General features: G+C 57.6%; 2 protein-coding genes across 3 annotated transcripts; one reads left to right on the plus strand and one right to left on the minus strand.

Annotated features, from left to right (window-relative positions):
- Window positions 1-1,228: 1,228 nt before the first annotated feature.
- Window positions 1,229-11,346, minus strand: LOC133215935 (cationic amino acid transporter 2-like). The gene is given in 14 exon segments (XM_061360314.1): window positions 1,229-1,383; window positions 1,638-1,746; window positions 2,305-2,447; window positions 2,776-2,918; window positions 2,992-3,094; window positions 3,452-3,588; window positions 4,050-4,252; window positions 4,255-4,277; window positions 4,643-4,779; window positions 4,979-5,135; window positions 5,390-5,545; window positions 5,622-5,708; window positions 5,711-6,014; window positions 11,335-11,346. Coding segments are annotated over 14 exon segments (1,869 nt in total).
- On the plus strand, window positions 9,574-25,604 carry ANXA6 (annexin A6). Of its 2 annotated transcripts, XM_061360068.1 has the most exons (26): window positions 9,574-9,725; window positions 12,045-12,105; window positions 14,727-14,811; window positions 15,086-15,180; window positions 15,333-15,446; window positions 15,532-15,622; window positions 15,732-15,811; window positions 15,887-15,943; window positions 16,103-16,196; window positions 16,280-16,375; window positions 17,030-17,088; window positions 17,326-17,448; window positions 17,659-17,717; window positions 18,102-18,180; window positions 18,949-19,030; window positions 19,267-19,361; window positions 19,713-19,826; window positions 20,380-20,470; window positions 21,166-21,245; window positions 21,413-21,466; window positions 22,596-22,613; window positions 23,377-23,473; window positions 23,710-23,805; window positions 24,084-24,142; window positions 24,875-24,997; window positions 25,270-25,604. In XM_061360068.1, the coding sequence occupies exons 2-26, from the start codon at window positions 12,088-12,090 to the stop codon at window positions 25,327-25,329; spliced, it is 2,019 nt and encodes a 672-aa protein (XP_061216052.1). In that variant the 5' UTR covers window positions 9,574-9,725; window positions 12,045-12,087; the 3' UTR covers window positions 25,330-25,604. The 2 variants fall into 2 exon arrangements, with proteins under 2 accessions (XP_061216052.1, XP_061216053.1); XM_061360069.1 differs by lacking the exon at window positions 22,596-22,613.
- The last annotated feature ends 1,636 nt before the right edge of the window (window positions 25,605-27,240 follow it).

Genomic DNA, 27,240 nt, shown 5'->3' on the forward strand with positions numbered 1-27,240 from the left:
CACTTTGCACTGGGTGCATGAGCACAGTGGGATGGGCACTGCTCCGGGGGCTGTCGAGCCCTGGTGTGTTTGTGTGTGTGGACGTGCACCAGGCCCATGTGCCACTGGCTGTAACAATTACAAGTCTGTAAGAAGCAGCAGGCTCAGAACCCCATGTTGGTGGGTTTGGGGATGGGGCAGGAGCATCTCACAGCAGGGCTAAGGGGAACATGGGGAGGGGTGGGAGCAGGCGCCATAAAACCACAGTAAGGTAGCCCCTACTGTTGGTCCCCCTTTTCCTGCTCCTTCCCTCATTTCATTCATTTCAATGGGCTCCTGCACAGAGCAGACCCCAACCCTCCCATTCCTGCCAAGCTGGCAGGGCCACAGCAACTGCTGCTTCCGTCCTTTGTGCTGATCCATACCAGGGAAACAGCAGCTGAACGAGGCAGCCAGGAAGGCAGCAGGGATGTGGGGTCTGGCTCTTACCCTAACCATCAACAGTAGGAAATGGGGGTGCCTGTTGTGTCAGAGTCATGTCCCCCCCCAGGGCACCTACTGCCCCAGGCACCCCCATGGCTCTGGGAATGGATGGCTCCATCTTTGCACAGCATCCTCAGGGATGCAGCAGGTGCTGGAGCATCAAAGCAGAGGAAATGGAGAGGCAAACCCTGCCTAGCTGTGATTGAAGGGGGCAGGATCTCCTGGCAAAGGGAGACGAGGCTGGTGGGGTCTGGCACCCTGCTCGGGGCACCTGGTACCATGTCCCAGTGCCCTCAAGGCAGATGCTGCGTGGGACCTGGAGGAATGTGCCTGGCTCTGGGAAAGGGGAGCCCTGGGAACTGAGGAGGAGGAATAAATGAGCCCAGAAAGGCACTTGCACCACCACAAGGAGGGGAAAAGCTGACCCAAGCAGTGCCTTGGAGAGACAGGCAGATCAGGGCAGCACTTAGAAGCCTCCTGCTCTGCTGTGAGCAACTGAAGGGCTGGGGTGTGCAAGGGGCAGAGGGCAATTGGGAGGCTGCAGGGAGAAGTTCCAAAGGCACAGAAAGTTAACCCACAAGGCAGTAACAGCAGCAAAGGCTTGTTTGCTTTATCCTCCTTTGGCAGCGGGCTCACCATGAGGATTCAGGTTGCTCAGGGGATGCTCACCAGGCTCTGGAGGATGTGACTTGAGCCCAAAGGATCTCTCTGCCCCCCGGGCACAGGGTGGAGGGAGCCGGGCACTCAGGGACCATCTCCCCCCCTTTTATTGCCCCGGAGCAGACAGGCACTGCACAGTCCTGCAGGGCTCCAAGGCCACTTCCCTGCCCGTGCTTCCCATTGCATCCCCTGGAGCTGCCCCTTCAGGCTGGTGGCTCTCAGCGCTGTGCCGGATCCCGGAGCCAAAGTAAATAAGGAAGCCTGGGAATGGGCAGAACAGGGTGGAGAGCCTGTCTTTTCCCTCCCCTCCCAAACACAGTGTAATCACCCCTTCCCTTTGGGCCCCATATCAGAGGACAGAGTGTTCCCACCACCCTTTGATATCAAAGTTCAGCATCTCCTCCATCTGCCCTCCACCACTCTGCAGACAGCATTAGCGCCACTGGCTCTCAAACCAAGGCTTCACTAAAAGAGGTTGCTACCAGCTCTGGGATGTGGAGGGCATCCAGGCTTACCAATGGCCATCCAGAGCAGGTACCACAGCCAGGCACCCACATTGAGCCGGGCCATGAGGATGCTGCTGATGGTGATGCTGAGAAGCGGCAGGAAGGGTAGGCAGGGAACCTGCAGGGACCAAGTACAAGGGAATGGGGTCATGAATTCACAGAGATGGACCAGACAGAGGTTTCACAGTCAAGTTCAGCTCTTTGCAGCTTTAGGTAAGTTGCCAAGAGGTGGGAGAAAGGTGTGAGGCTTAGAGAGATGAGCTAGGACCACAGCCTATGCTGGAGAGGGGTGCTCTGGAGGGTTTGGTTGATGGGACAGGAGGTACTGCAGGGTTTGAGGGGGGAGGCAGTAAAGCACTGGCAAAACCAACCCAGGGTGTCAAGACCGGGTATCCTTTTACTGAGGAGCAGCTCTGATTTGAGCAACAGGCAGTGGGCTCAGTTGGGGCTGCAGGAGGTCCCCCTTTGGCCTGTGGAACACGGTGGGGAAGAACCAGGCATGGTCCCTATGCAAAACCCCAAGACCAGTACAGCACATTGTGGATGCAGTGAGGGTCTGCCTGACCTCAGCAGAGAGAACACACAGCCCACATGCAATGTAACCCTTTCCCCAGGGGGCTGTGGCACTTCCCTGCTCTCCATCCCGCAGGTCCCTGAGGCCGGGCTGTGTGCTCACCATGAAGGATGCTCTCTCCCGGCTCTGAGGCTGCCTCCAGATGAGCAGGGCTGCCACCAGGATCCCCAGGAGAGGCAGAGCCAGGGCAGTGATGCACTGCAGCCCCATGGTGCTCACCCAGCTCACAGCACACACCAGGGTGGCTGCAGAGGGACCGCAGCAGTGTGAGGACAACGCTTCCCCATGCTGATCCCATCCCTCACCCATGCTGCCGCGGTGGGAAGGACAAGGGGCTGGGAGCTTTGCCATGGTGGGTTTAGCTTTTCCCTCCAGGAGGGAGCAGGTTTCCAAAGGTCCCATTGGGGCAGCAGTTGTGCTGCAGTCAGGAGAGGGCAGGAGGGAGCCAGACGGATCCTGCTGCGGGATGGTTTACAGCGAGCAGGAGCCTGCCAGCCTGTGCTACAGCAGCAATGCCCTGTGGTTACCCCACGCTGGCTCCCCATAAACCCCATCCATCCCTCTAGGGCGTACCTATGGCTGTCAGAGCCCAGGCCACTGCAGAGGAGGAACATGGGGTGGGATGCGAGGGTGGATGGACAAGATGGTCCCACCATAGCTGCACAGCCAGGGCCTTCCCTGCAGGAGTGTCCTTAGTGTTGGATCCAGGCCGATACCTGAGGAGCAGTGTTGGATGTCCCAGGTATTGCCAACATCAGAGGCTGGGTGAGCCCTGTCCCCAGCACTCACCTGAGCAGCAGCACACAGCCAGCCACCAGAGAGTAAGCCAGCAGTGTGCCGATGGACATCATGTCAATCAGGGCTTTTAGGTCAAAGAGGAGGGCCAGGAATGCTGAGGGATGAGAAGCCCTTTTCAGCCTCCCAGCAGAGCTGTCAGCACTGCTGCTGTGCCCATCTCAGCTGTGCCCTCTGCTCTCCCATATCCCCCAATGCCCGCTGCAACTCAAGCACCTCGATGAGCTGGTGATGCTTTGGTCTCCGGTGCAAAGCATCCTGCCACCTCCTGCGTGGTAGCTCAGAGAGGCTGAACCCAAGGCCAAATATCCTCACCCACAGTGAGGAGAGCTCTCTCTGTGTATAGAGATATTGCTCCAACAGCTACCAGCAAGCTAGGGGGGTCTGTGTTATCCTGCTGGAAGAGAACACCCACCAAGCCCTGCTATGGGTAAGGGGTAACGCAGTCACTCACCTGCCACTGCTCCAGACACCAGCGTTGCCACCACTGGGCACTGATGGCAACTCACTTTGGCCAGAGGTTTGAAGAGGAGCCCATCTCAAGCCATTGCATACAGGATCCGTGGCATGGGGAACGTGGAGCCCAAGACACTGCAGAGAAGGGAGGAGAAGAGAGCAGGAATCCAGGAGGTGCCATCCTGCCTTTTGCTCCTTCTTGTGTGGAAAGGGAGCTCCAGTTCATCTGTGTGGCCATGACCTTCTCAAGAACAAATCCATCACCTGCCTCCCCATCAGATGAGGACCAGTATCAGGGAAGTGATATCCACAGGTCATGGAGAGCCCCGTGCACACCAAGACACCCCAGCCTGCTCCTGCAGCCACGGTGCCACCAAACACCTAACCGCTTCCTTTGGGGCTAAAAGCAGCATGACAAGGGGTATATTGCTGGTGAGGAGGGACCAGGATGGGAGCAACAGGACTTGTGAGGAAGGGCTGAGGGATTTTGGCCAAGCAGGGCAGTGGGAAGGGACTGGAAATAGCTTCTGGATGTGTTACAGCTCCAGTGAACCTTGCCCTGAGGCACAGAGCTGCCATCAGAGGACTCCCCTCACCTGGTTGTCAGGGCACACAGTGACCCCACGGCCACAGCGTGCTTTGCACTGCTCCAGCCAATGTACTCAAAAGCCACTGGGAGCGGGCTCATGGTGTCCAGGAGGTAGTAGGGCATCATCAGGGTGAGGGCAGCGGACACCCCAAAGTACGCCAGGAAGCAGATGAGGAGGGAGAGGACGATGCCCATGGGGATGGATCTCCCATGAGTGGGTTCCTCACTTCTTCCCCTGGGGGAGGACAAGCTCAGCTGTAAAAACAGATGCTCATTCAATGTGCATGGCATGCTAAGAGCCAGCTCAGGCTGGAGAGCATATCCCATATATCCCCCCAGGAGAGAAGGGACACAGAGGCCTTCTCTCAAGGACATAGAGCTCCTGGGCTCCAGGATTATGGGGACATGCTTTGGGATTAGCCCAGTCATGCCACATGGACTCTTACAGATCCTCCTTTGAGCACAGAGGACAGGAAAGAGCAACAGAGCCAGGAATGTGCCCATTCCCAGCCCTACACTAGCTTCTGCAGGGAGAATCACTGCCATGGACCCCAGCCTGCAGGGCAGGGTCCCACCAGCACCTCTCCCCATCTCACTTACCCATGGTAGCGATGCAGTCAAACCCAACGAAGGCATAGAAACAGGTAGAGGCTCCAGCCAGGGTCCCATTGAAACCATAGGGCATGAAGCCTCCCACCCCAAAGGCACTGGTCATGTTGCCAGCCACAGACTGGTTCCTGGGAGGAGGAAGAGGCAGGCAGCGCAGAGGGGTCAGTGCAATGGGGGTATCAGGCAGAACAGTCCATTCAACCAGCATCAACCGAGCAGCATGTTGGTTGTTTGTTTGGGGGTGGGGGGTGGGTTTTGGGTGTTGGGGGATGACCCATCCATCCCCACCACCCTCTGTAGGCAGCACAGGGAGATCGGATCTCATACCCAGCTGCCCATGGCACGTCATCCTCCCTGAGCTTCCAGTTGCTCAGGTCACCTTTGATGAAGCCACTCAGTGTGACAAAGAGCAGGACAAGCCTGTTGAGAGCTGTGAAAACTTTGTTGACTGTGGTGGACTCCTTCACTCTGAAGGAAAGAAGCCCTGGGGACAAGAAGAGTGAAAGTGGCTGAGCATCCTGGATGACACCAAGCCAGGGTAGACACTACTGGAGAGGGTGGAAAGAGGGGAACAGTGACAGAGTCAGAAGGATCTGCAGATTTCCCCAGATCCCCATTGTATTCCCCATTCTTTGCTCAGGGAAATAGCAAAGCCTCAGAGGGATCAGCACCATCCTGAAGGTGGGGTGAAGAGCTCATCCTGCATGATGGAGGATGGCACAGGGGGCAGCACCCTACCTGCTAGCAGCACCACCAGGCCAGCAGCAAAGGCATCCGGGTGCTCTGCCAGCCCCATAGAGCTCATGGCTGCGTGAGCACCCAAAAACCTCCCCATCTTCTTGCCGAGGAGCTGGTCAAAGGTAGCGCTCCAGGCCTGGGCAACACTGGCAGTACCTGGGGAGAGGTGATGGCTCCATGGGGTCTGGGAATGACACCCAGCAAAGGTAGGGGGATCAGAGGGGCCTCGTACCAATGACATAAGACAGCAGCAGGTTCCACCCAGCGATGAATGCCCACAGCTCACCCACTGTCACGTAGCTGTACAGATAGGCACACAGGCCCCACACTCAGTGTAGCACAGCCCTGCCAGAGCGGACACCATGGCTGCAATCAGGAAAGAGAGGACGATGCTGGGGCCGGAGCTGGTTTTAGCCACCTCCCCTGCCAGGATGTAGACACCAGCCCTCAGCGTGCTCCCTACTCCCTACTCCTACTCTCTCACGGTGGAGAGGCAGCGGTGAAGGATGGAGCGCTCTGAGGCAGCCGGGATCTGCTTCCTGCGGGAAAGCATCCTTGGAACAGAGAGCAGCCAACCCCAACACGGCACCTGCGGGACAGGGGAACAGCGGGAGTGAGGAGGATGCTGCCCCCAGTATAAGACTCAAACCATGACCATTTCCCTTGCAGCTCCCACCATTCACACAGTGATTTCCAGACTCCCTGGATGCTGCCTGTTTTCTGTGACAGAAAATGAGCCCATTTTGGAGTAAGACTGGGCTAAAGTGGCTGTGTTACTCTTATCACAATCAGAAGTGGATAAATGCATGATTAGGGCTTGCTGGGCTCCAATTTGTGCTATGGTGCAAAGGGACGAGGACACCTGCCTGTCCCCTGCCAGCTCAACAACTCCTATTGCTCCAGCAGCATCCCTAAGCAGGGACACAGCCAGCATTGTCCCCAGCTTCAACACTGACACTATTTGAAATGCAGAAACAGGGCCAGAGAAGGAGGGGTGGAAGATGAGCTGCTCTTGAGCAGCTGTTGGCCTCGATGTGCACCAGATAAGACCCATCTGCTCAGCTGAAGATGCCCCCACAGCACCAATAACTGTGTCAATGGCACAGCTCAGACAGGGACTGGTCTCCCTGGGCCATCAGCCTGTACAGCAATGCTGTGGCTTACTTGTCACTGATGGAGATGTCAGCCCAGCAGAAACTCAATAGTGCAGTATTAGTGCATCAGACAAGTGATGTGCTGGTACAGCACACCTGGGATCTGTGTGCCTCCCCCCCAACCTTCCCCAGGAGCTCCAAGCGCTGCAGAAAGGGGGCTGCATGTCTCTACATCCACACAGTGCTGCTGGGACCTCCAGTTTCCCTGCAGCAAAGCAAAGTCCGTGCTGCAAATCCTGTAACCTGCTACCTACAGGGCCAGGGACCCCCTGGAAACCAGCACATCCCAGCAGCACTGGAGGTCATAGGGCTGTGCAGTGAGCCTGGCGAGGGACATGGACCACTCTGGGGCAGTACCCAGCACCCTGAGCCACAGCATGGGATGCTGTAAGCCCTTGTAGCATAGGGAATCCCAACCTTCAGGACAACTGCTGTTTCTCCAGGGGCTGAAGAGCTGCTGCTCAGGGACAGGCCAACTGAGGCTGCCTTCCCACCCCTGCAGCACCCACTCCCCACCACCAGTCCCACCCAGGGCATCTCACCCTGATGATTTCCCCTTATTCTGCAAAGCAACTACTTACTCCAGCAATCCTTATGGCAAACAGCTCCTTCTGCGAGGTGATGGTGAGCACCAGGCAGCCCCAGCCACACTCTCCCCTCAAATCCCTTATGGGAGAGCCCTGCTCCCCCCCCCCCCCACTGACCACCACTCTGGGCTGCACAATGGGGAATCTATGCAGAAATATGTTTCCCACAATGCCTTCCAAACCATCCCCACGAGCCTGCAATGCTAATGGGCTCAGGGGCATCACTGAGGGGTTTAACTGATAGGGCAAAGCGTGGAAGGGGGAACCACCTCCCTCTGCCCCCATTCCCTCATCTCAATCTGTGGAGCAGGTTTTAGTCACAATCCAGGCAGAGAGGAGCAGAAGCACAGCCAGGATGCAGGGGTGCATGCACCTGCAGCTGTACCCAGACATACAGGGAACATAGAAAGAGATGAGCAGATCCATGAACTGACTGCAGCAAGGCAGAGGAGCACAGACCCTGCACTTCCCCACTGTTTGGACACTAACACCCAGATTCTGCCCACCCCCTGTCACAGCCCCATTGCAGCATTAGATAAAGAAGCCCTCAATCACCCAAATGCAGCTCACAGCAGAGCAGGCAGCACCACCACCCATCACTGACCCACTCAGCCTTGTCCTAGGAACAGGACTGCAGCTCTTAGCCCAAGCATCTGCTCCATCTAAACATCCAAAGTCTACATCTCCTGTCTTAGGAATAGGAATGATTGCAATGGAAGCAGCAAAACCTGGATGCTCCTCCATAAATACCATTCCTAACACAGGACCTCCTCCCTAAGGTGCAGCATGCAGAGGCTGAGCAGTAAAATACAAACAGAGGCTGAGGTGGGTCCAGGGCTGGGCTTAAATAGAGGCCCAGGGTTGGCTGGGTAAGGGCTTCAGGTGAGGCTGATCAGGGCCAATAAGGCATATAAGGGCCCTCAGACCCCAGCAGAGCTTTTCTATAGTGTTGCTCCTAGCAGTGAGAGGATATATGGGATGTGATGGTGTAGTCTGGCTGGTTTTAAGTACCTTAGGAGAAGAGAACTAAGGCTGGGTTTTCAGGAGAGGCTGGAAGCTGGTGTTCTGGGGTAGGCTCAAAGTTGGATTTTATTGTATACAGCACTGAGGCTGAGTATTTGGGGACAAAATGCTCTTAGGTTGTGATGTGGTTCAGCACATCCTCTAGCCCTCAGCTTGCAATGAGCAGGAGCAGAGGAAGAGGACATCAGCTGTGCAGGATCACAGCAAAGGTGGCTCTAGATTATCTAAAGCATAGTGGATGCTTTAACTATGAGGTTGCCCTATTTTGGCTGTATCTTGTATGTATGGGCTTTGGTTGCCCCGTATCCCCATGAACCCTGTGGCCTGCTGTGTTAGCACCCCTGGGGTAGGGTGCTCAGCCCACCATGACACAGCAGGGGCAGCAGGAGGAGAGCAGGGCTCTTGCCCTGCATTGCAGTGCAGGGTGAACAAAGCTGTGCTTGTCACCCACGCTGTCTCATGTGAGAGAGGTCTCCAGACACCAACGTCAGCCCAAGGGAACAACAGGGTACGGAGGAGCAGTGGCACCGAGCATGTCACATCCAGCCTGGGGTCCCTGCTGCCCAGGACAGGCAGGGCTGAGCAGCTCGGCTGCCTTGCAGCCCCAGATTGATGCTCTAGTCAGAGGGTATCAGCAGGGCTTGGATGCCTGAAATATGTCAGCAACCTTCAAACTCCCAAGGGCATCCTTGGTTTTATCTGCTCCTGCTGGCACCAGCCAGGGCACAGACACTGCTGCCCATGGCTCCAGGGTCAGCCCCACTATCTCTTCCAGCCTTGCTGCAGCTTCTGTGCTGTCTGGGGTAAAGGATGGTGATAAAGAAGGAGCCAGCTTAACCTGGGTGCGGTAGGGATGGAAATGGCTTGAGGGCATGGCAGGTAGAGGTATAGTCTGCCAGGAACATCTCAAAGACTCACCCTGCATCCCCACCCGTGCCTGTGCTGCAAGCTCTTCTCATCCCTGTGTCTGCAGCACAGAGGGAAGGTTGGGGGGAATGGACGACAGCAACTGCCCCTCTTCAACTCCGCTTCTGCCCCATGGAGAGCCCTGGTTAGCACAGGTCCCTGCGGGGCAACATCCTTCCGTTTGGCTTTTGCAGAGGGAGTCAGGGATGGACTTTCCCCAGCCATAACCAAGGAAAGGGGTGATGTGGTGCGAGTGGAGGTGTCTGCAGGCAGGAGCACCCCATGAGCACCCCGCACCCCAAGAAACCAGGGTGAGGGGTACAGAAGGGATGCCACCTCCGCAGCTGAAGCGCAGTCACCGCTACCCCCTTGCACTGCATCCCCACCACGGGCACACAGCCCCTGCCCGCACCGGTGGGGCTCTTGTGCCCGGTGACACCGGGGTCCCCCCGCGCTGTGGGCACCCAGCCGGGCGGAGCCGGGGCGGGGGGGGGGTGATGTGAGCGCGGCCCTCACCGCGGTGCCGCGGCAGGCGGGGACTGGAGGGCTCGTGAGCAGTGACGCGAGGTCTGGAGGAAGCCGCCGCTCGCCAAGGACAGCGCGCAGGGGAGCAGGGACCGGACGCGCGGTCCCGCAGGAGCACCCGGACAGGCCCCGGTGCCGCTTGTGAGTGTGCGGGGGGGGAGATGCGGGTGCTGCGGCTCCCTGAGAGCGGTCCGGTGCTAAGGTACCGCGGTGCTATGGGACGGGGAGCGCGCCCTGGCCCCGGGCGTGGAGCCGCGCAAGCGGAGGCTTCCCCCCCCCCCCAGGGGTTGCTGCGGGGCGGGTCTTTGTTTTCTTTCGACGAAAATCCGTTGTTTTTAACCAAATCTCGGGGCTGCGGTGCCGCAGGGTGGGCTTTGGGTGGGTGCTGGTGTTGGTGCGGGGACATGGGTGTGTCCTGGCCGGGATGTGGCTTTGTCTGTGCCCCGGTGCGGCAGAAACACCCGTCCTTCCGCGCAGGGGTCGGGGCTGGGCTCGGGGGAGAGGATGCCCCTGGTTTGGTACCCACCGGGATGCCCCTGGTTTGGTACCCACTGAGTTTTGCATTGGCAAATGGCACCCCAGCAGTGCTTCTTGGTACTTGTTGGCAGGGAAGGGCGGCAGGGGACTTGGGGATCTCCCCTGCCTCACAGGGAGGATGGATGCTGCTTTTTTAACCCAGGGAAGCTCCCTTTCCGCCCCATGGGCAGTACAGCGGGGCACTGGGTGTGTCGTGGCCTCCACCGCAAGCAGTCACACTGGGGAAGCCCGGCCAGGGCTGCAGAAATAGCTGCTGGGCTCCTGGGTTGAAACTCTGAACCCAAAGCCATGGTGGGGCTATGGAGAGGCTGTTGGGGTGCACACTGCTGGGGGGATAGAGGCTTCTTGGTAAGGGTGGGTTGTTCTGCAAAGGGGATGGGCTGTGCACATCATTTAGGGCTTCTTGTGGCACCCTCGTACTCTAAACCTCTCCATCATTTGGGTAGGGGGGCAGGTATCCCCCATGATGGGGTCTGCAGCCTCCAGGCATCCCCATGGATGTGTCTGGGCATCCCCCTCGGATCGGGTGCTGGCAAAGCAAGAGGGGGGCTGCTCCCCAGGCACTGCAGTGGGGATAGGGACGGGCTGGGGCTGGGTGTGGCAGGTGATCCTCCACCATTGCTGGGATGAGTTGTGCGGTCTCAGCCCCACTGCCGCATGCATGGAGGGTGCGGGCTGTGCCTTGCAGGGCTCTCTCTGCTCCATGGAAGGTACCCAGGCACCTGAGTGCCATTAAAGCCTATAAGGGCCAGGGGCTGGGATCCCTGCCCGGCCGCAGTGCAGCCCTGCTGCGCATGGGGCATGCGGGGGGCTCTCCCTCAGGCAGGGGGATGAGCCAAGACTCACAGCCTGAAAAGGGGAAAGGGGGTGAAGGCAGCTCTGGTTCTCTGCAACACTTCCTCCCCCCTGAAGGGTGCTTGTGGGTGTCAAAAGACTTCCTGCACCAGAGCAGGGTGACCGGGCCATAGGGATGGCTGCAGGGGTGGGTCTCCCCCACCATGGGTGCTCTCAAAGGGATGGAGAGCCAAGCCATGGGAGTTCAGATCGTTTCCCCTACTTGCTGTATGAAGCCAAGGTCTCCTGGGGGCAGAAAGGGGCAGAAATCCCCCCAGGGCAGCCCTGCTGTGCCTTGAGCTTCCCTGCAACGTGTCTCAGAGCCCAGCACTAGCAAGGAAGGGCCGTGCCTCATGGCTGGAGCTCAGCTGACGCTCACTGGTTCATTCATGGCCGGGCTCCATTTTCCAGCTGCTTCTCTCCCTCCCTCAGCTTTCTCAGAGCAACTGCACTGTCTGGGGACCTTGGGAGGGTGAGGAGGGCCCAGGCCACAGGAGGCTTGCAGCTATAAATGGTGCTGGTGTTTGTTAGAAAACAACCTGTGAGTTACTCTGGAAACACGGCTGTTTCCTGAGCTGCGCCGGGTGCGTGGGGTTTGATGGTGGCCTTGATTCAGTGCACAGGAACTCAGATTAAAGCTGGTGGCAACCTGCAGGGGCTGCCCAGCACTGAGCATCCTGAGCACTGAAGAAGCTGGGCTGGTCCCAGGGTTTGTGGGGGCAGCAGGGGGAGCGTTAAGGGGTGCAGTGAGGAGGGCCAGCCCTGCAGAGGATGCTTTGCCCATTTCCACCTATTCAGCACTTTCTTCCCCTCCTGGTTTCTCTGTGCGCTGGCAGGAAGCAGCACGGGGCCCATCTCTGCTGCTCCTGATCCCTGGTGTCCCCAGCTCAGTGCCGGGTACCAAAGGACCTGGTGACAGCATCCTCGAGCCTCCCCAGCAGCACCCATCCATCACCTACCCCGTGGGTAGCACACCCACAGTGATGGACGGCAGCAGCACCCAAGGGAGGGAGCAAAGCCTCCCTTAACTAACACAGCCCATGGAGAGGGGACTTTGGCTCATGTTGGCTTCTCTGTTCCACCCCACAGCTCCTCCTTGCCCTCACTCGAGTGATTTCCAGCTTGGGAAGCCATGGCACCTAAAGGAAAGGTAAGGGTGATGCACACACGCTGGGGATGGGTGACCCCAGAGCTGGGGCAGCATCTCCATCATGCAGCAGGGCTGAGTGAGACGTGCTTGGAGCACAGTGCTGCTCAGAGGCTGTTTATATTCCTGCCTCTCCAACCAGTGCTGTCTGGACGTGATGCAGATGGGGAAGTGCTGGTGGGGAGAGCAGGGACAGTGAGGAGCAAAAATCCTTTTGGGACCACAGTGGGATGGGGGAGAGAAGCAGGACTGTGGGAAGTGGAGGACAGACACTGCACTGGGGATTTGGGATTGCACTGGAGGGAAATCTCACCCGAGCCTGCTGCAAGGCATGCAACCCTGCCTTGGCCTCTCCTGCTCCGTCTGGATTTCTCCCCCTCGACAAGCCTGATGCAACGTGGCAGCCGGGTGAGCAGGTGATCCCTCCAGCCAGGAAAACATCTTGGATTGAGAGGAAAACCCTGCCTTGGTGGGCAGCTGCGGCTGATGGGGTGCAGCCTGCCTGCGGGTAGTGTGCTAGGCAGGGGAGGAGCCCATGTGCACAGCCTGCTTTCACTGCTGGAGCCAGGCTCTGGTTTCCATTCCCTCGGGAAATGAAGGAATCATTGCCTCGAGCGCCATTACCCGCAGCTTCCTGCCCAGCTCAAGGGTTGGTTGGCTCTGGATGGGGAAACCGAGGCACGGTGTGGGTGAGCATCACCCCGATGGGGGTCCAGGACCCCCAGCAGCCGTGCGGTGGGACAGCGTGCAGCCACGCTGGGAATTCTGCTTCCACCCTCCCGGCCCCAGCCTGGCTTATTTTTAGCTGGGAGGTCCTGGGCAGGCTGGGATGACTCAGAGGCTGGAGGAGGGGAAGCGAGGCCCGATTTGGGAAGGGGGTTGGAATGTGAGGAGGGTGCAGCAAGCGGGATGCGCTTGCCCTCCCCAGGGGTGTTTCTGCACTTCCATGGGGCTCATTCCCCCATGAGTTCAAGGAGCGTTGGGCGATGCAGAGCAATGAGCTCCTGCCTCAGTTTCCCCACCATGACAGCACTGCAATTTGATAGCTCAGGAGGCAGGAACACAGCCCTGTTCCTGTTACCACCTAACCAACATCTTGCCTCCCCATCACCACCCTTGTCCCCTCCTGCTGCCTCCAGGCAGCTCCTTTGCCCTGCAGCTGCTTAGTTCCATTCCTGCGAGGTCCATGTGGGCAGCAGCTCGCACTGAGCCAGGAGGGTCCGGGAGCTGCTGGGAAGCATGGCTAAATCCAGCGCTCCCGATGAATCACCTGCAATACGATCCGTCCTGTGCCATCGAAGGGTAGCGTCTCCTCTTGCCTGATGTGGTTCCCACCATATGGGATACGGGTGCCAGCAGCTCCTCCTGAAAGAGGAGCTCCATCCTGTGGGATGTGCCCAGCCTGGACTGGTTTCTCTCTGGAAGAAGGGAGTACAATGGCTGGGCTCTTTCTGAAGGTGTTGGATGAGATATGCAGTGATGCTGTTGTGCTGTGGCGTTGGGGTGGGACCCAGGGCAGCGATGGATATAGAGCTGCCTGTGTCCATCCCATTCAGTTCATTCTTGGAGGTACTGGGTCAAGGATGCTGGTGCTGCCTGCCTGATGCCCATCATCTCTGGGGACACATTAGCTTTACATGCCTGTGCTGGCAACAGCCCTGGGCCTCTGTACAGCTCCTGGAGATGCAAGCCCTGCAGCATACCCTAAGTAGGTGATCCCATGGAGGTGTAGGTACATGGTTGGAGCATGGTCACCGTTCCAGGGTGCTGACACAGCTGAGAGCCCCGACTGAGCCTGGTTTCAAATCAGCCTCCACCCAGGGTTGGGGCTGGTCCCATGCAGAGCCTGAGCCCAGGCTCCCCTGGGCAAAGCTGACCTGGGGAGAAGCTGCGTGTGGGCATCACTCCTGGGACCCCCATTGTGCAGCCTGGAGGTGCAGAGGGGCACACAGAAGTGGGTCATGGCAATCCCTGGCTTTTCTCAGGCTCCTGGAAGTCTTTATCAAGGATCACTGCTCTGACCCCTCAGACCAGCCTGGGCCCTGCAGGGTGATGGGACAGGACAGGCTGTTGGCAGCTCTGTTAGTTAGCAGCCCACAGTGATTTTGTGCCTGTATCTCCTTGCCTTGAGGCCATGCAGGGCTTGGGCATCCTCAGCATCCAGAGGGTTTCCCTGCTCACAACAGGCGGTGGAAAATGACTTCCTTCATTGTTCTGAATCCAGCCCTGATAACTCCCTTCAGCACCGCTGCGCTGCAGGGGGATTATCCTGGTCCTTGGATGCCTTCCCTTGCCTTGCCTTCAAACTCTCTGGTTCTTGCTGGTGCAGGGGGAGGATTGTATCCAGCTTAAACACAGAGCCCAAAGAGCAATGCCAGCAGACAGGGAGGGAAGGCTGTGTACGTACTCCATGACCTGACACAAACAAGTTAGAGGACAGGGAAAGCAAACAGGAAAGCAAACAAATGAGAACAAGTGTTTATGTTTGAGGCTCAGCTTTGCTTTCAGGCAGCACGAGCAGGAATGGATCTGACCTCATTCCTGTTCGGCTTCAACTTCTTCCCCACCCCACCAGAGGCTTCTCCTTCCCCTTTCACCTTCTCTTCTCTCCTCCTTTGCCTTAGGTCTACAGGGGGTCAGTGAAGGAATTCCCAGGCTTTGATGCCAGCCAAGATGCAGAGGCCTTGTACAATGCCATGAAGGGATTTGGTATGGATGCTCCTCCAGACTTGTACCCTATATATCCCCTGTTCATTCAGCTGACTTGGTATCCTGCATTGCCTCTCCTCTCAGCTGCCTGCTTTAGCAGTATGCCAGGACCTCTCCTGGTTCCCCTTTCCTCCCTGGAGCCAGCTCAGTTCCGCTTCTCCTCCCAGCCCCAAGTCAGAAGCAGCCTGGGGCTTCTTTGGGGCAGGAGGGCTATGATGAGCCCAGCCATAGCCCCAGCTATGGGGTTAGGTGTGACTGCTGGCTGTCCCCACAGGCAGTGACAAGGAGGCCATCCTCGACCTCATCACATCCAGAAACAACAAGCAGCGAGTGGAGATCTGCCAAGCCTACAAGTCCCAGTATGGGAAGGTAACAGCAGAAGCACTCCCTGGTCCTTGCACCCACTGCAGGTGGCTGTGGCTGCCACCAACCACCCCACACAGAGACCCACAGCTCCCTGGACCCATTCAGAGATGCTGTGGAGCAAAGTGTCCCCCATCCCCTTTATCCCCCTCCACCAGGACCTCATTGCAGACCTCAAGTACGAGCTGACAGGGAAGTTTGAGCGGCTGATCGTGAGCCTGATGCGGCCCCCGCCTTACAGTGATGCCAAAGAGATCAAAGATGCCTTAGCGGTAAGGGGTGGGCAGCCCCCCCAGGGCCCCTCCGAGGACACCCTGGCTGTCCCCACTGCTCATGGGGCTGTGTCTGTGCCCACAGGGTGTTGGCACGGATGAGAAGTGCCTCATTGAGATCCTCGCCTCCCGCACCAACCAGGAGATCCATGACCTGGTGGCTGCCTACAAAGATGGTGAGGGCTGGGGAGGGCCAGGGGCTGCCCTGTGTCCCCTTGGGCCAGGGCAAGGGGCAGAGATGAGGGGATCCAGCTCTTCAAACCTGACTTCTCCCTCTTCCACCAGCCTATGAGAGAGACCTGGAGGCTGACATTGTTGGAGACACCTCAGGCCACTTCAAGAAGATGCTCGTCGTTCTGCTCCAGGTATGTCCATCTGACCAGCATCTGTAGGTGATGGTGCCTGCACCCAGCAGGGCTGAGCCCACTGCTGTCCCACAGGGAGCCAGGGAGGAGGATGATGTGGTGAGCGAGGACCTGGTGGAGCAGGATGCCAAGGTGAGGTTGGCAGGTTGCTGGGATGGGCAGGCAGGGATGGGGCTGGTGGCACATCCAGACAGCAAAAGGCGGATGGGCATCAAGGGCACCCCTGCTTGGGCAGAGCCCCATGAAGGCAGCACCCTGACTCAGGCTCTGCTGCCTTCCCCATCCCACAAGGACCTGCTGGAAGCTGGTGAGCTGAAATGGGGCACGGATGAGGCCCAATTCATCTACATCCTTGGCCGGCGAAGCAAGCAGCACCTCCGCCTGGGTGAGCATCTCCTGCAAGCTTGGGGTTGGGCTTGAAGGGATCTGGGCAGCTTCTGCAGGCCTCATCCCGCTCTCATCCCACAGTCTTTGATGAGTACCTGAAGATTTCTGGGAAGCCAATCGAGAGGAGCATCCGGGGAGAGCTCTCTGGTGACTTTGAGAAGCTGATGCTGGCTGTGGGTAAGTCAGCACTGGTGTGGGGAGCGCTGGGAAAACACACCACCGGCCTTGCTGGCGTGGGAGGACCCAGTGCAAGAGCCAGCGGGGTTGTGGTTGTGGCTGTACCCAGCTTCAGGGAGCTCAGGAAGGCTTCTTTGGGGTGAGTGGGGATGCGGAATGTGGTACCTGTTCAGCATCCCCACTGCTGGGTTGAAGCTGGGTGCTGAATGTGGTACCCATTCTGCATCCCCACTGCTGGGTTGAAGCTGGGTGCTGAATGTGGTACCTGTTCTGCATCCCCACTGCTGGGTTGAAGCTGGGTGGTGAATGTGGTACCTGTTTAGCATCCCCACTGCTGGGTTGAAGCTGGGTGCTGAATGTGGTACCCATTCTGCATCCCCACTGCTGGGTTGAAGCTGGGTGCTGAATGTGGTACCTGTTCTGCATCCCCACTGCTGGGTTGAAGCTGGGTGGTGAATGTGGTACCTGTTTAGCATCCCCACTGCTGAGTTGAAGCTGGGTGGTGAATGTGGTACCCATTCTGCATCCCCACTGCTGGGTTGAAGCTGGGTGCTGAATGTGGTACCTGTTCAGCATCCCCACTGCTGGGTTGAAGCTGGGTGCTGAATGTGGTACCTGTTCAGCATCCCTCACTGTGCCTCCATTTCCCCACAGTGAAGTGTGTCAGAAGCACTGCAGAGTACTTTGCTGAAAGGCTCTACAAGGCCATGAAGGTGAGCAGATCAGTGGATCATCCCTTCTCCAGGGGGTCCCCTTGCCACAGGGTGCTGCTGGAGGACATGGTGATGCAGGACCATGAAGACAGGATCTGTGACCTGGGTTTCCCTTCGAAGGAGCTATTCCTTTAGACTCAGGGCTGGGTATAGATCTGATAAAGGCTCCTAAATGTGATGGGCTGAGCAGGGTTGCTTGGTCACACCAAGCTTGATGGAGGGACTCCTCCATTGCAGGGGCTGGGCACAAGAGACAACACGCTGATCCGCATCATGGTGTCCCGCAGCGAGATCGACATGCTGGACATCCGGGAGGTGTTCAGGACCAAGTACGAGAAATCTCTCTACAACATGATAAAGGTAAGTGCTGGGGGTCCCCAGTCACCCTCCAAGCAACTGCCAGCTCCCTCTTGATGCCAGCACCCGTGGGAGGGCTGAAACCCGTCCCCAGCTTCCTGTGCTGGGTGTCCATCTCCAAGGATGGGGAAACCCTTCGCCAACACACCCATCCCATGGCATTACCTTGACCCTCCCTGATGCATGGTTCTCCATCTCCTTCTCTCTTTCCAGGAGGATACCTCCGGGGAGTACAAGAAGGCACTGCTGAAGCTGTGCGGAGGGGACGATGAGTAAGATCACCCATCACCGTCTTTGTCCATCTTCATCCCCTTGGTGCTGGGTACAGACCTGGGGGTCAGAGCATCTGGATAGCAGCACCCACAGTGGCAGCAGATTGGTACAGGGGCCCTATGGCCCCTCTTTATGGCCAACCACAATGCCATGGTCCTGCCAGCACATGGCAGCCCAGCAAGGCAGAGACCTGTAGAGAGGATGCTCCAGTGGGGATGGTTGGGATTTACCACCCATTCTTCCCCCCATTCCCACCCAGCCCCACAGCAAGCACCCATGCGGTACCAAACACCCCTCCTGGAGGGGCTGAGCGGGGGGGTGGCTGCTGGTGGGACACGGGCCCCCCCAGCTCACTGTGCCCTGTCCTTGCCCTCCCATTGCAGTGCCGCAGGTGAGTTCTTCCCCGAGGCGGCGCAGGTGGCCTATCGGATGTGGGAGCTTAGTGCGGTGGCCAAAGTGGAGGTCAGCACCCCCCGGACCCCCTCTCTGCTCCCCGCCAGCTTGGAGCTGCTCCTCTCTGCCCTGGGGCACGGCCAGCCCCACACCTCCGCTCTGCCTCTTGCTCTGTGGCTTCTATCAATACTGTTTGGTTTGGGGCATGAGGTTGGTGGGATGTAACCCGGCAGGGCTGGCTGTCCCCCACCGGCTCCACTAACCCCCTCTTCTCTCTGAGGCCTCCTTTCCTCGCATGTCTGTGCAGTGCAGCACGTTCAGCCCTGCTCCGGTGCCCACCAGAGACCTCCTGCTCCCCAGGGCTGGCTGGGACGCAGCCGTGCCATGGGGAGCTGGCACCCTGCATGTGGCTGGAGGCACCCACAGAAGGGTGATTTAGGATGCACAGAAAGGACACCCTGAGCCCTAGTGCACAGGGGGAGATGTAAGGATGCAGGAGGGTACAATTGCAGGGCAGGAGCAGGCACTCTTTCAGTGACTCCTCTTCTGGCTCTTAACTCATGTGTCCCAGTGCTAGGGGAGGTGGGTATAACACTGAGCAGGACACCAAGGCTCAGGGACTGTCTGCTGCTGTCTTCTCTCTGCTGGCCTGGCTATGGTTTGCCCCTGGATGGAAGGGGTGACAGTGGTGGGACACCCTCACTGAGCCCCAGGTGCTTGCACTAACACACGACCTGCTTTGGCCTCCGCTTGCCTGGTGGCACCTTCCCTCCCTCTCTCCATCCCTGCCTCCGTCCCAGCTCAGGGATGAACCCAAACCCCTCTGTGCATCCACAGCTGCGAGGAACCGTGCAGCCCACGGGAAGCTTCAATGATGATGGGGATGCTCAGGTGCTGAGGAAGGCAATGAAGGGCCTGGGTAAGTAGGGACCATGCTCCCAGCCCCTTCCTGCTGCTCCTCAACAGCTCCAGGAGCTGAAAACCACCCTGTGTGAAAGCCCCAGGGGAATCAGAATGGTTTTGGAGCTGTGGGAGCTCTCCCTTCCCCATAGCCCCAGTTTGCTGGCACAGGGATGGTGATGTGCCCATGGTCAGGGGTGACACAAGGTGGCTGTGGCCTCTCTGCTCTCCCCAGCATCACTGCTGTCATTGCAGGCACGGATGAAGGGGCCATCATCGAGGTGCTGACACAAAGGAGCAATGCCCAGAGGCAGCAGATCCTAAAGGCTTACAAGGCTCACTATGGCAGGGTACTGCTGGATTCCCCTCCCACCCTGCTCCTTCCCTCTGCCTGCATCCTGCCCCATCCCACACTGAGATCTGCCCTTGGCATCACTTCCTCAAGGAAGACCAAGTTGTCATAGCAGCTCCTGCTCTGGGGTGCACCACCAGCCCCAGGGGAGGGGGTCCATTCCCCTTCGCTTCACTGCCACACAGAGTACTCCAGAGCCACCCCAAAATGTGACCTTAAAGCACCCCATGGGTATTCCCAGATGTTTCCCCCCCTCCACACTGCCCTCCCCTGTTTCCTCCCTGGTGTTACCTCTGCTCCTCCATCCCTGTGCAAGGAGCTGGGGCTGAACCCTCGAATGCTTTCACAGGACCTGATGGCAGACCTGAAGTCTGAGCTCTCGGGCAGCTTGGCCAAGCTGATCCTGGGGCTCATGCTCACACCAGCGCAGTACGATGCCAAGCAGCTGAGGAAGGCTGTGGAGGTAACTGCTGCTGGCATTGGCCTCAGTACATGAGGATGGGGTGGCTTTTGCTGTGGCTGTACCTGCTCTGTCAGTGGCCCAGGGCTGTGAGTGTACCCCAGCTTCATGGGTCCCCAGGCTCTCATCTCCTGTGCAGAAGGAGAGCAGAAAGCACCAGGATATAGACCTGCTTTGCACTCCAGACCCAGTGGGAGCCCAGTTTGGCCTCTTTGCAGCCCAGTACCTTCTGCCGAGCTCGTAGATGCTTTACAGAGCATCCCTGCTTTGTGGTGGGAGCAGTGCCCTGCCAGGCACAGGCAGCTACAGGAAAGCCCAGGGCAGGGGCAAACCAGTGTGCACCACTGTCCACCAGTCACACCAGTTGGTACCACACTGCGATGCTCCATTGCTGGTTCCTACCAGCCACTGTGGTTATTTGCCGGACATGGGGTTTTGGCACATCGTAGCCCTGGGGTCAGAGCAGCACCTCCTTGCCTGGCGTGCTGGGGTGATGCTGCTGTGGCCTTGTCCAGTGCTGGCACCCACAGCATCCCATCACGCTGCTCTCTTCCAGGGCGCTGGCACAGATGAGAGCGTCCTCATCGAGATCATGGCCACACGGAACAACCAGGAGATCAAGGCTATCAACGAGGCATACCAGGAGGGTACGGCACAGGAGGGACACGGGGAGCACCCAGGTCCTGGGCACAGGCCCTGTTTAACACTGTACAGAGCCCTTCCAGAGCCTGGGGTACAAGTCTTGTCTCTGGGTGCACAGCTTGGTGCTGTGAAGGTCTTTTAGTGCCTCCAGGCAAGAGCAGCTCTTTGCAGGTCCAACACCTTATGAAAGAGAAGTGGAAACCTGGGATGGTGCCAACAAGAGCCCTCAAATCCATCCTGTGATTTCTCATGCTCCCATACTGTGCACTTCTCTTTCCTTTCCACCCATGGCCCCTTCTCCCTAGGGAAACATGAGCTGCGAGCTGGGTTAAATCCCCAGCCTCTTCCCCCCCCCAGAGCCCATGGTTTTGAACAGGCTCTATGGGCATTCACCCCCAGCAGAGCACTGGTCCTGGCCTCTCTCCATGTCACAGTGACATATCCCAGCTCTGCCACTGATATCTTCTCTCTCACTGATCCCTTCCCCTTGGGAGCACCTGGAGCAAGAGGCTGTGCACATGCCCAGGGCATTCGAGCTGCTGGGTTTACCCCTTCTCCAGCCCTGGACATACCAGATGGAGGCATCTGCCTCATCCATACAGAGGCTGGAAGGAGGCCACATGGGGATGAGCCAGGCACTGGTGGGGGGAAGCAGAGCTGCAGGGAGGGAGCAGCACTCAGACATCCGCCTTCTCCACAGCCTACAACAAGCAACTGGAAGATGACCTGAGCTCTGACACATCAGGGCACTTCAAGAGGATTCTCGTCTCCCTGGCTCTGGTAAGGGTGGCTCTCCCTGGGGACTGTCCCCTCCCTGCCATGGATGGTGGCTATGGAGGAGACAGAGCATCACTGCCTGGCTGGGCAGTGCTGCTGCCATCCCCTTGCCTGGGGCTCTTCCAGGAGATGTCCTCTCATCTGCTCCATGATTTTTGTGTTGAACACAGGGCAACCGTGATGAAGGACCAGAGAACCTCACCCAGGCACATGAAGATGCTAAGGTAAGCCCCGTGCTGGCAGTGCTGTGACAGGCTCTGCATAGAACAAATGAGGATGTTGCATCCCCTGGTCTGGAAATGGCATCCTCAGGGAAGCGAATGCTGCTGGGGCAGGGTGTTTGCAAGCTGCAGGGGAGATGCCAGGGCCTGGTTGCTGATGCCCTGGGCTCTGCTGCACCATGCATGGGGGAGCTGCAGACCATGAGAGCAGCAGTGGGAGCTCCCAGCTGGGGACTGCACCATTCTTTGTGCAGAGCTGCCACTCTGGGGTCCAGTAACACACACTGATGCTGCAATGTGGCACTTGAGCTTCGAAGGCAGCTTTGGGCTGGTGTGCAGGAGCCACACACCTCTTTGTTGCTCATGGGGAAGCACTGAAGTCTAAGCTAGTTTTCACCCTGCCAGCCCCATAACCATTGCCTCATCTTTACTGGGCTGTGCTGAGCCAGGGCTGGAAGGGGAAGGCCGAGCAGCCAGAAATGATGCAGGGGGGAGCTGAGGCCCCATTGCCAGGAGATCTGTGACCTTGGGGCTGTGCACTTGGCCTCCTGCCCCTTTGGCACGAGTCTCTTCCAAACGGGGAAGCTTGGTGCAGAGCCAAACCTGAGCTCTCGCTCGGCTGTCCTGTGCCAGCGCTGCTTGCTCAAGGCACGCTCCCAGCTCTCCCATCAGGGATGCTGCCGGCAGAGGGAGCGGATGCTGCGCTGCCTGCATCCTGCTGCATGCACTGCTGCTCACAGAGAAAGAGAGAGCCAGGGATGACACACACAGGGACAAGGCAGCCGGGAAACTGCCCTTTCCTTCCTCCTGCCTCCTGTGCACTGCACACTCCCTGGTGTGAGTCAGGGGCCAGGCAAGGATGCTCCCGAAGGAGGAACAGGCTGGTACCCAAGCCCTAGATGTGTGAGGCTCACTTTGTCTGGCCAAAGACCACCCCAATTAGTGGTGTAGAGGCCAAACTGGAGGAAGACAAAGGTCCTAAGATCAGGTCCACTCCCAGGGAAGCAGGGGAGCTGGACAGGTCATTTTAGAGGATTCTGCTAGATTTCCCTTGCTTTGTCAGGGAAGGATAAAGGTTGAGCAGCATCTTCTGACCCCGTTGTCTTCCTGTCTCTCTCTTTCTCTCCACCAGGTCGTTGCTGAGACCCTGGTGAGTGCCTGCCCTTTCACTCCTCAGCCTTCTCTATGTTTGAGGGGATGCTGCAGCCCTTGGGTGCAGAGCTGGAGCTGGGAATAGCAGCCCCATATACTGGCTCCTCTGACCACATTTGTGTTTGTTTGCTTGGGGCTCCAGGGTCCTTGCATCAGAATGGGTGACAAGGGGACAGATGGGACTTGCATGAGGGCACTGCCCTGTACACTGGGCAGGAGAGACATAGCCACCTTCCTGCTCTTAGGAGGGCTGGGGACATGCAGCATGCATGCAGGACCCATGTTCCTGGCACTGTGGGGCTCTGGGCTGGCTTCCCTGGTCCACCCTAAGTGGGAACTGGGGAATTCTACTGCAGTATCCTGATGGATGTGGAGTACAGCCTCTCTGCTGAGCCCTGCAGCAGCCGTCTCACCCATGGGCAGCACTGCTGTTGTTCAGGTTGGAGGGTGGCTCCTGCGTGTGGCAGCTCTGAATTCCCTGTGTAATACTGGTCACCCTCAAAACAGCCTCCCCAAAAGAAAGATGGAAACCTGATCCATGAGCATTGCAAAGGGATTTGGGGGGGATTGGGGTTTTTTTGTTTCTTGTTTTTTCAGAATACCCCCACACACACACACTATTTCCCTGCTCATAAGAGGCTGCTCCCTTTGCAATAGGGTGTTCAGGGCCGGTTGTCCCAGCAAGAGCTGTTTCATGTCTTTGTCCCTCTCTGCTATGCCCATTCCCCTGCCTCCCTCTTCACTCTCGGTTGCTCTCCCAGAAACTTGCTGATGTGTCCAGCAACGACTCCAGTGACTCCCTGGAGACCCGCTTCCTCAGCATCCTCTGCACCCGCAGCTACCCCCATCTCCGCAGAGGTAGGACCACGCTCCTCCACTGATGCTGGACCTTCCGCTGCAACACAAGTGCTTTCCTTTGGGCTGGATGGGACTCCTGGGCAGCAGATTGGGATCTCCCCAGGGCTGAGGTTGAGCAGTGGGAGGAGATGGCATGGTGTTGTATTTGGGGTCTTCGGTTGAGGCTCAAGTCTCCCGGGTGCGCAGGGCAGGGATGGAGCCGCTCAGCAGTGACCTTTTCCTCTGCCCACCTCCAGTGTTCCAGGAGTTCATCAAGCTGACCAACCACGACGTGGAGCACGCCATCAGGAAGCGGATGTCTGGAGACGTGAGGGATGCCTTCCTGGCCATCGGTCAGTGCCCAGAGGATGCTCCATCAGGGAGCCCCTGAGAGCTGCAAGCCCTTCGCCTGCCTCTGCCAAGGCAACGTGACAGCACATTCCTGCTGCCTTTGGGCCATGGATGCTCACAGTGTGGCATGGGATGAGGGTGTCCTATGGGGCCAAGCCTGCACCCTTGCACCAAGGAAGGCTTGCAGCTGACCCAGTGGGTGGCACAGCTCTGTGCTGTGCTGTGTCCCCTTGGTGTCCCAAGCCAGGAGCTCACCTTCTCTCCCCTCTGTGTGTTGCAGTGCGGAGTGTGAAGAACAAGCCGGCCTTCTTCGCTGACAAGCTCTACAAGTCCATGAAGGTGCAGATGGGCTCTCCTGGGGCTGAGCTGCGGGAGGGGGCTGTGCAGGGCAGGCACCATTTGGGAATCTCTGATTTAACCCCATGGCAGTGATGGGGTTTGTCCATCCCTGAGGGAGCAGGGCAGGGCTGAGCTCAAACCAATACCCCATCAGCTTTCTGGCCTTGTGTTTTGTCAGCAGCAAGTTCAGCACGTGTCTGAGGAGACATCAGAGAATCACAGAATGGTTTGGGTTGGAAGGGACCTTTAGAGATCATCTAATTCCAACCCCCTTGCCATAAGCAGGGACACCTTCAGAGTCCCATCCAACCTGGCCTTGAATGTTTCCAGGGACGGGGCATCTACTGCCTCTCTGGGCAGCCAGTGCCAGTGTTGAACCACCCTCATTGCAAAACTTTCTTCCTTATATTTAGTCTAAATCTCCCCTCTTTTAGTTTAAAACTAAAACACCCCTTTTCCTATCGATACGGGCCCTGCTAAAAAGTCTGTCCCTATCTTGTAAGTTCCCTTTAAGTACTGAAAGGCTGCAATAATGTTTCCCCAGACCCTTCTTTTCTCCAGGCTAAACAACCCAACTCTCAGCCTTTTCTATAGGCAAGGTGCTCCAGCCCTCTGATGACTTTTGTGGCTCTCCTCTGGACCCAGTCTCCAGTTTGGGCTGTGCTGGAGATGCCCAGAGGGTCCCCGAGCCCCAGTCCCTCTGGGGTTACTTGCTGAAGCTCCCGTTTGCAGGGTGCTGGCACGGATGAGAGGACCCTCACCCGCATCATGGTTTCCCGGAGCGAGATTGACCTGCTCAACATCCGGGGCGAGTTCATGGACCTGTTCGACAAATCTCTGCACCGCATGATTGAGGTGAGGGCACACGGGCATCCATCCCTGGTTTGTCACCTTGTCTGGTTGGGTCCTGGTCCTATAGGATCCATAGCTGTGAGTGGCACAGGGGCAGAGCATCACCTGGGGAGGGAGAAGGACCCCAACCAGCTCCAGTGTTGGCATCTCTGGCTGTAAAGGGGATGTGCTGACATCTTCCACTGCTGCACAGATGCATGTGGCATGGAAATACTCCTTCCCCATGCCTTGACCTGGGCTTTCCCAGTTCTCTGACGTGGGTCTCCCTCTTGCAGAAGGACACCTCCGGTGACTACCGCACGGCTCTGCTGGCCCTGTGCGGAGGGGAGGACTAGGTGGCTGCAGGAGCCCCTTCTTCGTGTCTGAGCCAGCACGCACGCACCCACTGCCTTGATGTCACTGCAGCTTCGGGGGGTTCGGGGGACACTGGGCTCCCTGCAGAGGATGAAAGCGGCACCACATTGCAAGGGGGGTCTCGGGGAGGGGAGCAGAGGGCTCTGGGTAGGGAGATGTGCACAATAATGCATACCCAACATGCCACTAACCCTGGAAGTTACCCAGATGGAAAAGACAAGTTTAGATCTCATAAATAAAACCTTACTGTTGCTGACTATGGGGTGAGAGCAGTTGATTTATTGGGGTAGGTTTGGGGGAGATTGAGCCTGTGCTGAGGAGTCTCAGTGCCTCCTTGCTCAGGGACCCCGAATGCCCTTCGAACAACACTGCAGCATTCCCTGCCGTGAGGAAGGGGCTGGAAATTCATATGGGGCTGGCAGCAGAGCAGGGATTTCACTGAGAGCTTCACTTCATGGCTCTGAAAACCCCTGGCAGGGTTCGTGCCGTTGTGTGGATGATGCTTTCATCAACCAGAGATACAAATCGGGCTCGATGGCATCCATCTGTCCTCGCACGCCGTTTCCTGTGCTTTCAAGCTGCTGAAGCGAGAGTTGAAACACACATGCCATAGAGGCTACACCCCCAGTTGATGTCTGCACTGCCCCCAGCGCCCAGGAGAGAAGAACTGGAATTTCCAAAAGTGGGAAATTCCAGCACTTTCAATTGTTTCCAAGTGGGAACAAAAAGCCCTGAATGCCCGAGCGTTCCTCGGAACAGCTGGGTGAGGAAAGCTTCATCTTCAAGATATCAAAGCAGCGTTAGGAATAATAACACAATATTATCATAGCGCTTCAAAACCAGCTGAGGTCAAGAAGCACCAACATGCAGAGGCAAAACAGGGAAGCTGGAAAACCTCAGCTGGGTGTTATCCCACTGAAATACCCTTGATGCCTTCCTGTAAAGCATTACCTTGTACCAAAATCACCTTTCTTGGAGGAAAACAGCCTGCCTGAAGCTTTTTCACCCTCTCCCATAGCGATTTGGGTTCCTCTGCCTTGCTGTTGTAAGTAGGAACAGGCAGCATCGGGGGGGCTTGAACCCATCCCACGTCCACAGCAGCCTATGAGTCTCCTGCGTGGCCAGGAACCTGCTGCAGATGCTTTGAAGGCAGGATATTACCCCTGATCTTCATCTGCCACCTCTTCCTGCAGCTCTCAGTGTCACAGCAGGGGTGTGAGGCTGTGCTGCATGGCACAGCAACCACAGGGAGCAGTCCCTGCAGATGGGAATGATGCTTTCAGGGGCACAGCTGCAACATCCAAGATGCTTCGGGACTCAGGAGGCATCAGGGAAAGGCAGATTCAAGGCAATGGAGCTCTACTCCTTCAGAGCAAGGGGAGGGAAATCTGCTACAAAACATAAGTCATCATCCTGCCTCCTTCCTATTGCCAAAAGCACTGTTCCTGGGCTATGTATGAGTATTCCCCTGGGCACAGGCACAGGCACTCCAGTGAGGTTAATGGCTGTACCATGACTGCTATAAGCCTGTGACTGGGACAGGAACACCAGTGAGACCAGGCAGCCCCTCGGGGAAGCCTGGCTGATCCCAGCACACCAGTCCCAAGGCCAGGAATTTCCCTGGCACCCATTGCCAGCTGTTCCTATGATAAGAACAAGATACCAGAGTCACACTGTTTGGTGCCATGCATCATAGTAAATGCATCTCCTGCTGCCTTCCCGTGCTGGAGAGCCTGAGGATTCCATGCCAGGCCCAGAGAAATGAGATGCTCTGGATAGAAGCAGCCATGAGGAAGGAACTGGCACTGGGCAGGGGTGTTACTTTAGGACTGCAGAAGACCCAGGAGGGAAACTGGGCCTGGCAGCACTAAGACATGCTGTGGGACATGGAG

This window comes from Neopsephotus bourkii, unplaced genomic scaffold (assembly GCF_033783945.1).
Source record: "Neopsephotus bourkii isolate Nb327-2 ecotype Australia unplaced genomic scaffold, CSIRO-AGI_Nbou_v1 NB_1016, whole genome shotgun sequence".
NCBI lineage: Eukaryota > Metazoa > Chordata > Aves > Psittaciformes > Psittacidae > Neopsephotus > Neopsephotus bourkii.